This window comes from Rhipicephalus microplus, chromosome 8 (genome assembly GCF_043290135.1).
Source record: "Rhipicephalus microplus isolate Deutch F79 chromosome 8, USDA_Rmic, whole genome shotgun sequence".
Lineage (NCBI taxonomy): Eukaryota > Metazoa > Arthropoda > Arachnida > Ixodida > Ixodidae > Rhipicephalus > Rhipicephalus microplus.
Genome location: NC_134707.1, coordinates 3,247,427 through 3,264,333, shown reverse-complemented (window position 1 = coordinate 3,264,333; position 16,907 = coordinate 3,247,427). Strand labels below are relative to the sequence as shown.

The window sequence follows — 16,907 nt, the reverse complement described above, 5'->3', positions numbered from 1 at the left end:
CGTCTCGGACAACTTCAGCAAGAGACAGCTCGGGGGTGACATCAGGTGACTGCAGTTTCCTTAATTCTTCCCTGACAACAGACCGGACGAGCTCGCGCAATGTGTCAAGATTATCCACGACGCCTGCTGAGTAGACTCCTGCGGATGCACCGGCTACGTCGCGGTTGTACTGTCGGGCTCTCTGCTGAAGCGTCGTTTCGATGGTTGTTGCTTCCGACCGAAACTCAGCAACAGTACGGGGCGGATTGCGGATGAGTCCCGCGAACAATTCTTGCTTTACCCCGTGCATGAGGTGGCGCACTTTCTTGTCTTCCGTCATGCCAGGATCAGCTCGCTTGAAAAGGCGGGACATGTCTTCGATGTACATCGCGACAGTTTCGTTCGTTCGTTGAATCCGTGTGCGGAGAGCTGCTTCCGCCTTTTCCCGGCGATCACTGTTGGCGAACGTACTCAGTAGCTGCCGCCGAAACTCTTGCCACGACGTCAGAGATGCCTCGTGGTTTTCGTACCACACTCGTGCAGAGTCTTCCAACGCAATGTAGACGTTACGCAGCTTGCCTTCCTCGTTCCACTGATTTAGATTTCCCACTCTCTCGAAATGCTCTAACCAGTCTTCGGCGTCCTCGTATGGGTCACCATGAAACACCTTTGGGATGACCGGTTGGCTTACGATGAGTTGTGCCGGCGTAACTTGGCTCGTCATGGTGGTGGCGGCGCTTGTCTCCGTCACCGATGCCCTTGATACAGAAGGGAGTGGCCCAAATTCTGGCAACTCTCCTCGGATACGGCGGCTGACTCGTTGGTGCACCGGTGTAAGCTCCACTGGTTGCGGCTGGTCAGTGCTTGGACTTCGCTCTTGCGTGGGGCTCGGAATCATGTACCCAGCTCCTCCACCAGAAAATGTAACGGATATAACAACCTCACAACCGGGACGTCCTATTTACAAGGTTTAATAAGGGCGAACTTGTGCCCAAAGCCAAAAGAACTACACAGTAGCTGGGAGAAAGCAGCGAACGCTCGTCGTCCTCTTCTTCTCTTCTTTTCCGCTGCTCGGTAGCAGCTCGTGCACAGGCTGGGCCGGCTCGTGCCTTCCGGCGGGCTTCATGAGTCGTAGCGATGCCGTCAGCGTTCCTCTTTTAACAACGTCTGCGTTGTACTGCGCCTTAACAATTCCTCGTGGCAATATATATATATATATATATATATATATATATATATATATATATATATATATATATATATATATATATATATATATATATATATATATATATATATATATATATATAGCAGCTTTTTCAAAATCGGGAGCAAGGCTATTAACAAGATGGGCAAATCATTGTTTTGTGTCCGCATTTACCACTTCTTTTGGTAACTTGTTCCATAATAAGAGATCATGAGGTTGAGGTGACTGAACTGTTACCTAACTGTTTTACTATGAGGAGTATGATGATGAGTATTGTGATGGGTATGATATGTCTTAAAATGATGAGCCCAAAAATGAATGAGCAGATGAAATGCGACAGGACTGAGGTTTGTTTATCGGTCTCTCATTCGTTTGTCCTATTTAGCATTCTAAAACGAATACAAGTTAAAGTTGACGTGTATAAATATCTGTTGCATTTTTTAGTGAGTTGTTGTGGCTTGGCTGTTATTTAAAAAGTAGTATTTGTGCACATTCCTTTTTTTGCGTCTTTGAAAAAAAAACTAATTTTTGCTGATTGGTTGAGAAGTGTAAGTGTTTTTCTAACGATGTTTTATGAACTGTTATATATATATATATATATATATATATATATATATATATATATATATATATATATATATATATATATATATATATATTGTGAAACAGTCGCTACTTCTTTGTTTTATATTGTTTTAACTTTCAACATAGGTACATTAATTGCTGCTCCTTATTTGCCTTATTGACTGGGGCGGTTTACGGCATCTTCTCAGGCATTCATGCCTACTCTGTCCCTCACATGTCTACACTGTACTCTGTAACTGATTTATGATTGATTGATTGAATTAACCATGCTATATTTATATACAAAAAGAGATGGCTGCGCTCAAACGCAGGAATCGGTCTGGCCCTGTTTGTGGACTCGGAGCGGCACAAGCACACCATGAAGGACACGGACCGGCTGAACAAGACCATCTTCATCACCTTCATGGCGGCGCTGCACGTGGAGGCGGTGCTGAACAACGCACTCCTATTCGTCCAGGCGCCCAAGTTTGTCGAGCTCTTGCGTATATGCGCTCGCATCGAGGTGCACACTGCTGTGCCCCCCTATGTGCAGCGTAAGACGGTGCGCTTTGCGTGGGCTATGGTCATGTTCCAGGTAAGTTGAACCGATCGAGGCATGGACTTGAGGATCGAGGCATGGACTTCGTACACGTGTTATCTTGATGTGTACAGGTTTTACCCGCAAAGACTGTCTGCAACGCTCCGCGCAGACGGCACCGCAGTGTTTCAGAAGCTTCGCTTTTGTTTAAGATCGCGTGCAGGACGCCTAGTTTATTCAAGCGCTTACGCTGCCACCAGCGGTAACACCGGAATCCACGATAGCACATGTGTAAAGGCCGACGCGCCTTGCCATTTGTCAGTATATCGACGGCCAATGCTCTGCTCGCCACTATAAGTGTGCATTACTGTAGACCGGCTTTTTGCTTCTCGGGTTCGCCTAAATGAAGAGTTTTGTTTTGAACACAGTGATTGCTGTCCTCGTCAAGAGATCAAGCTAGGTGTGCTTACGGCAAAATTTTGAATCACCAGGACATCCGCCTACCAAGAACAAATATTAATAAAGCAGATATTCTCAGATAAAAAAACACGCACATAAGCTGAAGATTAACGGTGGTATTGTGCGCATACGGCAAACATCTAACTCATGACCCCTAGCTTGCCACTGCAGTCACTCGGCAGTGAATCCAGGACGTGGTGGTTGAGGCCCGTGACCTAAAATTTAGGCGCACGTTAAAGAGCATTAGGTTGTGGAAATTCCTGGAATCTTCCCCTATGGCGTCCCTCATAAACATTTTGGAAAGTAAAATCCCACAAATTATATTCCTTCTATCAATAAAACACAAAGTGCACAACCGTTGTATTTTGCCACTCATAACATGGAAAATATATAAATGAACTCGAAGAGAAGCTAAAGACCACCGACCGTGCAACGGAACGTGAAATGGCTGGCGTAACTATGAAACGGGAAGGTGGCAGAGTGTTTTGGGGAATATACAAAGGTGGTGGCATGGAGTTTCCTAAAATTAACTAGAGGGCACTGTGGCACTGCTATCGTTTAGTAACCATGATAATTATAGATTCAATATACAGAATCTGTATATTAACTCTATGATGGGAATGATGGGTAGTACACGGATTGCCTAGTCTTTGTACTTCCTGGCCTTGAATCGCACTTGTGGCTTAGCTTATTGCTGTGTGTTGGTTTTGTTTTGAAGGAAAGAACGAAATCGTTCTGAACTTCGGGACCCGATTTGAAATGGTTAGCCTGAAAGATGAAGATAGCGAAGTGCAACTGCTGAACACATGATGATCGTCGTTTTGTGACAAAGCAACTTCATGCAACGCGGAATCAACTGTAGCCGAAAGTACGAAAATTAGGCAAATCTGTCTACTGTCCATCATTTCTATGCTCGCTGAAGTGCCGTGCGTTGCAGCCCCTATAGACACTACTGTCAGAGTTCCCTCTAGTTGGAGAACTTCATTGGTTGCAATATATCTGGAGAGATCACACCACGTCAAGGGCAGGTGACAAATGATCAGTCAGAGCAGTTAGAGCAGCTGTCTGAAACCCACCTTTGCTGCACAGCTACGAAATTTAGTCTCCCACAAGGGCCGCGACGATGATGATTGGAACAAAAGTGCAGAGAGATGGGCCAGTTGGTGTAGATTCATTGTAGCAAACAGCACAAAAAACAAGATGGACGCAGGAGAAAGAAGTTCTCTTGTCTTTCCTTTACAGAGGTTTGATAACGCTACGAGAGTGCAGCAAATGGCCTTCGCCGCGGCAGTCGCTGCTTATGTCCCACTATCGCATCAGAAGGCCAAATAGTTTTTCGCGCTGTTTGCTACGATGGATGATTGAAGCGGGGGAAAACAAAATGTCAGCGAACGTTGGCCCTTCCCATATTTCTTACGTTGCTCACTTCTGCGGGCGGTTTAGCGCGTCACGTTTCAAGAAACAAGTTGATACAAATGGTTGAAGTACTGAAATCTGAACGCGGATTTTGAAATGCAGAGTTGTTGTTCCAAGCCTATGTGTCAACTCACTGGGAACGCATAGGGGGCTCCATCAGAAAAAAAAAACAAAACTTTATATCAGTCACGTCTTTGTAGTGCATGAATATACTTAAAAAGAAAAAAAAACACTATTCAAACAGTCAGACGTGGACTCCAATGTACGAAAGGAAAGATCTGAAATTTATGAGAAGTAACTGACAATGATACCAAAGAAATATTCGATATGATATTGGAAGTGACTAAAATGTAATGTGAACAAAGAAAAGTAGACGAAAATATAACTTGTCACTAGCAAAATTCGAACTTACGGCCTTGGGCGACTTCGATGATTTCGAAGTCGCCCAAGGCCGCAGGTTGGGTGACTTCGAAAATAGGGCAACATTGTGGTGTCCAAGTGTTTTTTTCAGCACCCCATAAACTGTCATATCTTTCGCGTGCCACCTGTCTTGTGAAGAAAAATAATACGTAGGATGCACTAAGAATGTCATCTATGGTATTCCACTTTCAGGCAGAGGCTATGTAGGCCAAACAGGAAGGTATGTGAATGACCGCCTTCGTGAGCACAACAATAATTTGCGCTTTGCTAGAGACGGCTTTTTGGCCATTCACTGCCGCTCCTGCGGTTGCATTCCTTGTTTGAGAAAACCGTAATCATTGGCAGACATAAGCTAGGACTAGCACACACGCGAAATCCTCGAAGCCGTGCATATCGCGCAAGAAGGTTCCTTATGCATCAACATGGAATCTGTCTCTTTATCAATTCAAGAATTTTCTTTTTTGAAGAGTGAGTGTGATCATCTTGGCATGCCTTATTTATATTTGTTTATTTTTTCATGTTTTCTTTTCAATGTTTTTTTGTGTGTGTGTTTTCTTTTCATGTGGAATAAAATTCAGTTGCTAGTCGGCGCTTGTCATTGTCTTTTCTTGTGTCCCTGTGTTGAATTCACGCTGTTCGTACTTCATAGGAGGCACAATGTGGAAGAATAAATTGCTGATGTTATAGACCTACTCTGTAGTCGGGCTCTATAAAAAAAATGCTGTTTTAGCAAGATGTGTGTCTTCCTATAGGTGACGATCATCGTCCTGAACGTGGCCCTAAACATCCACTCGCATTTTGGCACGGTGCTGCTGATTGAAGAAGGGCGCCAACTGAACCCACTCCTCATGAACCTAGTCATCAGCAACGGCTTCCTGGGCGCCATGTACCTGACGTCCATGTGCCTCAGCATTCGGCTGCTACTCATGTACATCTCCAGGGCCCTTGCGCTCTACCTGGGATGCATACACAGAAACCTGGACCAGTGCTTGCGCTCCAGGAGCACTCCGGAAAGCAGGTGCAACTTTTAAAGGGCCGGTTATTAGGCTCCGACTTTTCTTTACACCCCCCAAAGAAGCTAGGCAATTCCTAGAGAAGGTTGCAGCGATCACGTTTCCAGAATATTACAGTGCCGCATGCTGCACAGGGCCTCCATTTCAAAAAACAATTCCTGCACTCTTTTTCTACACCTCGATAATCCTCCTTTCATGCGCAGTGATGCGATGTCGCCGATCGACGGCTTGGCGTAGAAAGCAGCAAGTCGATTAGTCTAAAAGACTCACGGCGACGGACTACGCATCGCCTTCCCTGTGAGGAAGAAGGGTGGCAAGGCCGCGCTAAAATTTGAAATCGGCTGGAATCGATGTTCCAACCCCTGTAACTTCCTTCATATAGCTCGTATTCGCAAAATCTTTATGGCAGCATATTGGCAAAGCAACAGCGGACATATTTCTCTTTATAATAATTTTCGGATTTCGGGATTGTTTACTGGCCTTTTAAGGAAGGTCTAAAATAACTGACATTTGGGTGGGTTGGATGCTCTTCAGCCGCTTGAGCGCAATACGAGGGCATAACGCTGGTGTCCTTTTTTTTCTTTTACCCGTCTTCGTTGCTTCGCACTGAATCCCTCGACAAGGCTTAGAATACTGGTGGCAAATGTTTGGGGCTCTATAGGAGCTTTTAAACTAGCTTCAGATGCTACGTATTGGTACGAAAAGTAACGTAAATAACCTAAATTGTGAAGCCTCATTTTGAGTTTCGTATTCGCATTGGCCGCGGATTCTACACTTCCCATTTTTGTGGATTAGCGTGCGGTGGTGCTGCCACTAGCCACTAGTTGGGTGCTCACGGGAAGACGACAAACGAGGCTGTAAAGGGCGATATGGGGTGGGCAGGTTTTGAGGCGAGGGAAGCGCAGAGCAAAATAAGGTTCGAAGAAAGGCTAAGAAATATGAAGGAGAGTAAATTGGCAGAGAAGGTGTTCCGTTATTTGTATAGGAAGAGCGTGGACACACAGTGGAGAAAAAGAACCAGAAGACTCACTAGTAAATATACGGCTGGTATTGTGAGCCATATGTCAACAAAGAGCGTTAAGGGAAAAGTCAGGGAGGCGGAGAGGATTTACTGGATGGCAGCTATGGAGAAAAAACCGGCTTTGAGTAACTACCGAAAAGGCAAAAATGAAATAAGGAGGGAGGCATTTTACGATAATTCAAGGGGAAGCGCTTTACTGTTTGAAGCGAGATCGGGTTGCCTTAGAACGCGTAGTTATAAAGCAAGATTCAGTAAAGAAGAAGAACAATTCACATGCTGCGGGAAAGATAAGGAAACGGCGGAGCATGTTCTGATTGAATGTGGAGATATCCACCCAGGTGTACGTTTGGGCACGAGCCTACAGGAAGCCTTGGGTTTTAGGGACAACAATGGAAAGCTGAACACACCCGCGATTGAAATAAGTAAGAGACGGTTAGAGCATTGGTGGCAGAAAATTAGAGAGAAAGGACAAAAACAAATATTGGAAAAATAAAATATGGACAGTGTGCCGTAAATGGCAGAGAACTTAAGCTGAAAATTTACCTTTTTTCCATTAAGATAGAATTTATCGAAGTAGAGGCATTAGGCCAACATAAAGAAAAAAAAGAAAAAAAGTTTTTTTTTTTTTGTCGAGCCTGGTGGCATACTTGTCACCACCCCGTTATAAAGGGGACGCTCATAGCATCCATCCATCCAGTTACGCTCACTATTATATTTCTTCTGTATAACTTCCCATGCATTTTATGTCACTTTTTGTAGCAATACATAACAAGTAAAGCTAGTTTTAAGAAAGAAATGAAAACCAGTACAACAATAAGAAGTGACACTAAAAACAAAAAAAGCATCATCTACAGCTGCAGTTTAAACCCGCGGTTCTTTTGTGTGGAAAGCGAGCATTCTACCCCCCTGCACTACTTCGGAGTAGTGCAGGGGGGTAGAATGCCCCCCTTGCAGACTACGGATTGCAGGTTTACGAGCGGATTGGCCCTGCATGACTCACTTTTCGAGGCTCGTTGTGAGCACTTGAGGTAATGTGTACTTGAGGCATATAGTTTCTCACTTGAAGTACCTCAAGCCAGTCGGTGCTAGCTAACTGCCATTAATCATATCTTTGTTTGTTGTCCATGCCTTTTTGCTCTAAAATGTACGCTGGGTGTGGTTGGAGGTGGGTTATTACGCGAGCATTGTGAGCAAAGTTGTATTCGAATAATGGACAAATATCACGCGTTACTGTGATTTGCTGCGAAAAAATTCCAGCAACAGTGCATGAACGCATAGATAAATTAATGGATAGATGGACGGGTATATGGTAGATGGATAGATTTGCCTTCGTAATTTTTGCGCATTTAAAGGAACACCGAAAAGCAAAGTGAATTTTCTGATATTAGTACATTGCTTTAGCACGTTAGCAAATAACCAACCTTGCAGTGAGAAGACCCTTGGTAAGACGCGCAAAAAGGAAATACAAATAGCGATGCCATCTTGAAATTCCCGCAACAAGAGGCATGACGTGATTGATTTTGACTATGTTGGGACGTACACAGTTCCTAATCGGTAAGACTCACTGTGGGCACAGACTTTCGAGGTATCAGAAAATTTAATGCAGCCTTTGTCAGCAAAAAAAGACAAATGCATTTTGAAATTTGTGACGTCACGTGAGGTGATTTCGGCGTGAAATTTAAGGATGGAACTCTGATCCTTATTTTCTCCTGTTTGAATAAACTTATACGATGGTGAAATTAGGGACATTTTATTTCTTAGAATACAACTTATTATTACGATAGCAAATATATGGGCGCTCTCGGCTGGATTTTTCCGCCGGCGTCGCCGCCACTCACCGTGTGTGCGTGTGTGTGTGTGTGTGTGTGTGTGTGTGTGTGTGTGTGTGTGTGTGTGTGAGAGAGAGAAAACGCAAGAATTAAATGTTATCCAGAAAAAGACTGGCACGTGGAATCGAACGTCGTATCTCCTAATGGTTTGTGCAAGCCGTTAGCCACTTAACCACGAAGGAGCACCTGCTTCAACATTCAAACGGCAAGCTATTTATATCTACCACTTACTGTTGTTGGTGATGGGCATCTCGGGGGAACTATCGTGTTTTCAGCATTACCAGCAAGATGGTGCAATGAGCGCACGTCGACACATCGTCATGACATGGCGGGGCACGCTCTCATCTCCCACGCGTACTTTGTCCCACGGGAAGCAGGCAGGGGGGACGTTTACGTGTGTGCTTATCTTGTGGTGGGGATAATCGTACACCTTGGCTGGCCTTGGGCCTTCACCGGAATGATTCTGTTGTAGTTACAGGTTGCACGAAAATCACGGTGATTGTTGCACAGTTTCCGTTTGCAAAAAGGGCGCACTTTTCAGACACAGAGAAGTAACAACTGATACGCTCATTCGTATTCATCGGTACCTGTGAGTACGTTTTGTGCGTTATTTGTGCGTGAAAAACGCGGGCCATGTTTTGATCTGCTTGCCACTCTACGTGGGACCTTCAAATTCATTGCTATTGCATTTATTGCTTTGCCTTTGTGGCAAAGCTGTGACTTTTTAATCCAAAGGGATTTATTGTTTCATTTTAACGACACCACAGAAAAGTGCTCCTGGTGGATCACATGCGTGTCCAGCTGGCGCTGCTGAAAAATTGCGTCGACCTTGCCAGCTCGCTACTTGGTCCAAGCCTGCTGTACGCGTACGCCTACAGTGTGGCCATTCTGTGCGCGGCCGCTTACTACACCATCATTCCGGAGCTGGAGTTCAGAGTGCGCCTCTTCTTCTTCTTCTTCGGGTCGCTGCACTGGCTCAGCGTACTGCTGCCCACCATCACCACGCATCGCATGAAGGCCGCTGTAAGATTGTTCGGTTTTCTTTCCACTGGGTGCAATCGAAATTATGTTAACTCTAGTCATGTACGACCTGATTTCATGCTATTATTTTATTTTGCACTTTGGTTATCCACCTTATTGCTCTGTGCATTTGTGCAAGAAGAGTATGATCTCTATATTTAAACTTGTCATTTTGCCACTTTTCAAAACTTTCTTTCACATACACGGTTGCGGCGACCGTCTCTTGCTCTCTCCTCTCGGAATTCCAAGTGTCACTGTTTGCTGGAAGCGAGCGTACTTCATGGACCTTTTGATCGGGCGGCGGCTCACGCCACCTAACTCTAATTTAGTGAACTTTACTCCTGTGTTAGCCATCGATCACATAACTTCTTCCTGGTTATTTTTATCCGCTTATTTCACTGTTTCCAAACCCGACTGCTTTGAAAAATTTAGCGCCTTAAACTCTAGGGTCTTGTTTCTTCCTCCTCCCCCTCTTCACAACCCGTCTACCCCTTCGTATAGTGCTTGGTACTACCGCCCTGTTTTCAAGCAGCATAGGGATACCTCTATCTTACGTCTTCTCCGTGGTCCTTGAAAGTACTGGTTTTATAATCATCCCATTTTCAGCAGCCTCTCTTTAATATTTTCTTAATTATTTGAAGAAGTCACGTGGCGGAATCAGTTCAATAGACGTCGAACTGAGACCACTGTTGCGTTTTACCTCTGGAATTACAACGCCATTCTTGCCGGGACCGCCATAAAGCAGTTAGCAGTATTTTAAAGTTGACAGAGTCATAATGCTGACAGTAAAGTGAAATGTTTACTATTAAGACCCATCTATATTTAAAGCGAGCAGTGTTATGGTTGCAATATAAGAAAACATAACACATACATATTGATGGGCTTTTAGACACGAAGATACCAAAGCTATTGCGATCTTAATAAATGGCACGTAATGTTGTGTTTCAGGTGATCGAGTTGCGAAGCGCAGTGCAAGGAGTGTCTATGGCAAATTACTCTGATGACCTTTTAGCCCAGGTGTGTGCTGTTCTCTTGCATTATTTCTACGGCAAAGCTGTCTGTGTGGACGTCGGCGTGGTCGCGCTACAAATGTTTTCGTGTCCAGGAGGAAAGGCTTTGGGGGGTCACATAATAAAGCTTACGGATGGCAGCCCATTCAAACAGAGTACATAGAGAGCTGTTGTTCGTGATCATAATAGGATGTACACCGGGGCAGACAGGAAGAGGCTAGAAGAGGCGGCTCATACCCCATGCTGACCAGAAAAAAAAAAAAAAAAACACCATAGAAGTGACGTAAACAAGAGCAGGGACTTCAAAGAACTGAATAAATAAGCAACAGCCACGCACACCGACTGCTTTCATGGCATGCATCAGGCCATACTCCTGGCTTTTTGCCGAGTTCTGCCAGCTAACAAATTGTTAGCGATCTTTATTAAATCACTTAAACTTGCGAGTGTCTATTCACAATCAGCGGTGAATGCTCACGCATTTCTTAAACAACTGTCAGAAGCCATTTTGTGAGAGCTTTGTCTCTTCGGCATAGGTTCTGAAATAATAATTTGTCATCATAGATTTATTAAGCACTCTTGTTTAGAGTTGTTTTGAGAGGCTACGGCATCTTAGATTTTCTTCAAGGGGAACATCCTTCCGATGATATACCGTATTTACTCACGTAATCCTCGCACTCGCATAATTCTCGCACCCCCCACATCGCCCAACAAAAATACAATTTTTTTTCCCTCGCGTGATTATCGCACCCCCAAAAACTGCTGCAATAATGTCGTCTGCTCTTATTGCACGTGGATTCAATCCAAGCCAAGCCAAGGCAAAGTGGCCAGTGCGTGTTGCGGCGTGTTTTGTATGTTGTGTCGGTAATCTTGTCACGTTATGAGGCGATGCTGATTCTGTACGGCTGCTTTCAAGTTGCAAGTGATAGATCGTGCACTAAACAACGGCAACAGAGCTGCTGGTAGGCCCTTCGGAGTCTACAAGTTTTGTGTTCGCTACTGGGGACGGCAGCTTAAAGCCATCAAGGCGCGTTGGGCCTGCCGTGTGCCTAAAACTGGGATTGATGGTAAACTTTATTTCTTCAGAAGGAAACTGCGGGCAATTCTGTTAAATAGCCATCAACCCAATACTGACATCCCACGCTTACCTTTTGAGGGCTCCTGTTGAGCGACGAACGCTACCGTTATGCCCGCCACGACCGCAAGCTTTGCGTATGGTATTCTAAGTCTCGACTATTTGCTTCCAATTTTTGCGTCTCTAATAAATCTTGTCTTGTGTTGAATCTCTGCTTTTGTTGTTGAGGTAAGTTTTAATTAGTACTTCTTAAAGCTTGCTGTTAGTTGCTGGTGTGAGAATCCCGATTTGCGGCCACTTCGTTTTCTTTTTCGCTCTGTACATAGGTTTTCGTAGAAAGTTTTTCCCGCGTAATTCTTGCACTCCCAAACTTTTAATCGGTTTTCCAGCAAAAAAAGTGTGAGGATTATGCGAGTAAATACGGTAGCTGTTTATTCATAAAATGTAGTGTAAATATAGCAATGTTCTTATGAAAACAATAATTTATATACCTAATATATTGTTAAACACCATGACAAGAATGAGTGGTGTATAAACAGCTAAAAGGCAACATGCACAGTTATAAATGATGAAGAACAAAGGTCTACTTATTTGTATTTTGTTTTGTGAAATAAGCATTCAGTTATATGTGTGTCTTTCTGCTCACGTTGTGTTATTGTGCTTTAGTTGGTTACTACAGCCGTCCAACCTTAATGACAGCTTTGAATCTTCCAGGATAGGTGTCCATAAAAGTTGGTGCAGGTTAACACGTACATCAATCTGCATACAGTGAAAAGTCAGTGATGAATCCTGTTTGCATGCATTTTAGTATTTGCCGCATCGTAGTTGGCCTCGACATTTTCCTGTTTTTTAGATAAAGCAGCACTGACAGATCTTTTCACAACGTCACGATCTGTGACAGATAATGCCACTGGACACTCTTATTCGCAGCTGCGAATGATGCTAAACAGCATGAAGCATGACGACCTCAGGTTCACGGGCTGCGGATTCTTTGTGGTTGACCTATCGACATTCGCTGACGTGAGTAATGAATGCAACTGCCTGTCTTTTGCTACAGGAATAAAAGATCTTTGTTTAGGAGTCTGTGTGTATATAAAAAAAAATGCAGATACCACACACTGTAGAGATCTACGTTTTTAATTGTCTTGTGTTTCTGCGCACGTTGTGCAGTCAGCAAAGAGATCCACATGTCACAGTTAAGCCTTTCTTATTGGCAAGTCATTATTATCAGATCAGAGATCATTCGCTGCCACATGCTGACCATGCATATTGTAAGTACAGGGCTGACAGACTAAAACGCGATATCTCGTTATTTTAATCACAGCTTGTATGCACCAATAGTTAAGATAACCTCGCCATGTTGCTATGAATCTGGCCGCTAAAGCCAATGTTCAATATGATGTAAATACATGAGTTTAAATTACACACATTGATGTGATGAGAATCAAAAACGGTGCACACTTAAGTAACAAACAGACTCACTCGGACTTAAGCTCACCAATCATCACGACCCGTCAGACAATAACCTGTCAGTCTGAATGAGACGACTCATGACCTATGCGCACCAGTGTGGCTGGTAGAGAGAACAATCCACTTCGCAATGCTTGGTTCAAAGAGAGAAATCCAGTCTGCTTTTCGGGGACTTCTTTGCACGAAATCGATTTTCACAATGCCTGCCGGAATTTGTACTGTGAAGTTGTGTAGCGAGTTGTTGCTTTTTCACCCTGTACCAAAACTATCATCATCGTATGCACCACAGAAATTGAGTAAGCCAACTGTGGACTAGTAGGCCACTGGTCTACTTAAAATAAAGTTAGCCCAACTAAACGTCTTTGCCACAGAAAAGTTTTGTGGACTGTCAGAAAACTATCATAAATGGGCTTGTGCCTCAGAAAATAAGTGAATCCCTTTTCACGCAAGTTCCACAAAAATAGAAGAAAGTAACAGTTAGCCCAACGAATGGCTGTGAAGTGACGAAGACCATACATCTAGACAATACTAGGTGCCGTGAAAGGCACCAGTGGCTGCAAGAAGGGCTTCAAAGAATTGGAAAGCGTATGATGACTTGGCCGTGACGTGTCCGTGACTGCGTGGTTTAACTCAAAATGCACATTCAATGAGAAGAGGCCTTAAAACGTTCTGTGCTGAGAATCAACGTACAAACAACCTAGCATCAACTAGGGCCTAGCAAAGCCCTAGAAGCAACCTAGAAACAGTCGATTTCACCGTGCTGCAACCTAGAAACAACCTGGAAGCAACTAGATTTGTCTTCAGAATCATCCACTTTCACTGTTCATTGAAACAACCTGGAAGCAATTTAGAGACAACCTAGAAAGCATCACATAGAAAGAACCTGGAGAAACCAGATTAGTCTTCAGATACATCCAGTTTAACTGTTTACTGGGACGACCTAAAAGCAACTTAGAGACAACCTGCACCTCTTAGCATCACCTAGAAAGAAACTAGAAGAAACCAGATTAGTCTTCAGAATCGTCCAGTTTCTCTGTTCACTGGGATGACCTAGAAGCAACTTAGCGACAACCTGCATTGCTTAGCATCACCTAGAAAGAACATAGAAGGAATCCAACTAGTATTCAGAAACGTCCAGTTTCACTGTTCACTGAGACGTCATAAAAGTAATTTAGCGACAACCTGCATCTCTGAGCATCACCTAGAAAGAACATAGGAGGAATCTGACTAGTCTTCAGAAACGTCCAGTTTCACGGTTCACTGAGACATCATTAAAGCAATTTAGCGACAACCTGCATCTCTTAGCGTCACCTAGAATGAACATAGAGGAAACCATATTAGTCTTCAGAATCGTCCAGTTTCACTGTTCACTGGGACGACCTAGAAGCAATTTAGCGACAACCTGCATCTCTGAGCATCACCTAGAAAGAACATAGAAGGAATCTGACTAGTCTTCAGAAACGTCCAGTTTCACGGTTCACTGAGACGTCATAAAAGCAATTTAGCGACAACCTGCATCTCTTAGCGTCACCTAGAATGAACCTAGAGGAAACCATATTAGTCTTCAGAATCGTCCAGTTTCACTGTTCACTGGGACGACCTAGAAGCAATTTAGCGACAACCTGCATCTCTGAGCATCACCTAGAAAGAACATAGAAGGAATCTGACTAGTCTTCAGAAATGTCCAGTTTCACGGTTCACTGAGACGTCATAAAAGCAATTTAGCGACAACCTGCATCTCTTAGCGTCATCTAGAATGAACCTAGAGGAAACCATATTAGTCTTCAGAATTGTCCAGTTTCACTGTTCACTGGGACGACCTAGAAGCAATTTAGCGACAACCTGCATCTCTTGGCGTCACCTAGAAAGAACATAGAAGGAATCAGATTCTTCAGAATCGTCAAGTTTCTCTGTTCACTGAGACGACCTAGAAGCAACATAGAGACAACCTGCATCTCTTAACTGACCAACTTATATACGAAGTGTCTTTGACGGGAAGAGTACCAGAATCTTGGAAGAGCGCCAACATCATTTTAATCCATAAGAAAGGAGATGCTAAGGACTTCAATTATTAGTGGCCGATTAGCTTACTGTCAGTTAATCTGTAATATATACACAAATACAATAGCTAATAGAATTAAGGCGACATTAGAGTTCAATCAACCAAAGGACCAAGCAGAACAGGCTACTCAATAGTAGACCATATTCATACTATCAATTAGGTAATGGAGAAATGTGCGGAATACAACCAGCTCCTATACGTAGCCTTCATAGATTACGAGCAGGCGTTTGACTCAGTCGAGACATCAGCAGTAACGCAGGCACTGCGGAATAAGGGCATCGAAGAACCGTACATAAGCATACTGGAAGAAATCTACAGTGGATCCTCAGCCACCATAGTTCCCCATAAAAAAACGATAGAATCTCAATAAAGAAGGGTGTAACGCAGAGAAACGTACATGATCTCTCCAATGCCATTCACTGCGTGTTTACAGGTTTTTCAGGACCCAAGATAGGGAAAAGTTAGGGATAATATTTAAAGGGAAAGTATTTTAGTAACTTGCAATATTCGCTGATGACATTGCCTTGATGAGTAACCCAGGGAACGAATTACAGCTCATGATTACTGAACTGGACACGGAAAGCAGAAGACTAGGTCTGAAAATTAATATGCACCAAATAAAGTAATGTGCAACACTTTCGGCAGAAAACAGCACTTTGAGATAGGGAGACAGACGCTGGAAGTTGTAACGGAATATGTCTATTTAGTACAGGTAGTAATCGCGAAGCCAATCCATGAAAGTGAAATAACTAGAAGAATAAAGATGGGGTGGATCACGCTTGGCAACTCAAATCATGAATAGTAATCTGTCACTAACCCTCAAGAGGAAAAGCTGCATCTGCCGGTACTTACCAAGGGGGCAGAAACCTGCGGGCTCAAAGAGGGTTCAACTTCAACTGAGAATGGTGCAGTGAGCGATGGAAAGGAAAATGATAGGTGTAACTTTAAGAGACCAACTGGAGTAATACTGCTAGACAAGCTAGTTAGTATGAATGCATAATAACTTATCTTTAGCGCACACTGTCACAGAGACAAAGAGAGAACGACACCAGCACTACTGTCAACTGAAAGCTTTATTGAGAAAAGGGTAATGTATATAATAATGCTATCACCCGCTGCCCATGCGCACCGCCGTAGTTTCAATCTCAGGCGCTATCATGACACATCTGTTGTGCTCATTATGCCCTTCAGCAGCGACACTTCTTCCGAGATAGTCACTGATGGGTGGCTGATACAAGATGATTGCCTAATGTTAATGTGAAATGCCTCCGCGATCTGTCGTGCGGTGCGATCATATGGTGTCTAAACCAAATGACTGTATTTGAAAAGCGTGCCTCGCACCTACATTTTTTTCTCTGTGAACAACTAAAGGCTGTCTAAAGGGCCCGCGAATGGGAGGAGGACGATGGTCTTCTGGCTCCAACGTGGACGTGCGCCTCAACTACGACTGTAGTTCCTTTTGACCCAAATAAAATTTACCGACCGATCGACCGACCTGTGAGGGAACGCGATTCTCTACGTAATGCGCTGAACAAACTCGACAACAAACCATTTTCCGGAGAGAGAATGTTCCTAGATCGCGGCTTTGTGCGACGCAGGCTTACAAAGCGACGCGAGCACTGTCCCTTTCTTGAAAATCGACTGAGCAAAGCGTGTGATGAACAGGCGCACATGTTCACTGATGGTGCTTTCTTTCCTCTCGTTTCTTTTAATCCCTTCCAGAGTCTGGCTACTGCCTTCCGCGCGTCTGGTCCCTGCATTCCCTTCCTCCTCGTTAACATATAGTAGTATGCCAAATTCATTCATAGTGGCGCAGTTGTTAAGTGA

General features: G+C 43.8%; 1 protein-coding gene across 3 annotated transcripts in view; it reads left to right on the top strand.

Annotated features, from left to right (window-relative positions):
• Window positions 1-16,907, top strand: part of LOC119163948 (Gustatory receptor 68a) — a 93,924-nt gene that overhangs the window by 35,887 nt on the left and 41,130 nt on the right. For 2 of the 3 annotated variants that reach the window (XR_012885436.1, XM_075870770.1), the window contains exons 3-7: window positions 2,083-2,345; window positions 5,336-5,601; window positions 9,214-9,469; window positions 10,415-10,483; window positions 12,479-12,568. Coding sequence is in view for 1 of the 3 variants with exons in the window: in XM_075870770.1 (XP_075726885.1) it covers window positions 2,083-2,345; window positions 5,336-5,601; window positions 9,214-9,469; window positions 10,415-10,483; window positions 12,479-12,568 (944 nt within the window). In the remaining 2 variants the exon portion in view is untranslated. Of the gene's footprint in view, window positions 1-2,082; window positions 2,346-5,335; window positions 5,602-9,213; window positions 9,470-10,414; window positions 10,484-12,449; window positions 12,569-16,907 lie in introns of all 3 variants that reach the window. The other variant, XR_012885437.1, reaches the window with a different exon arrangement.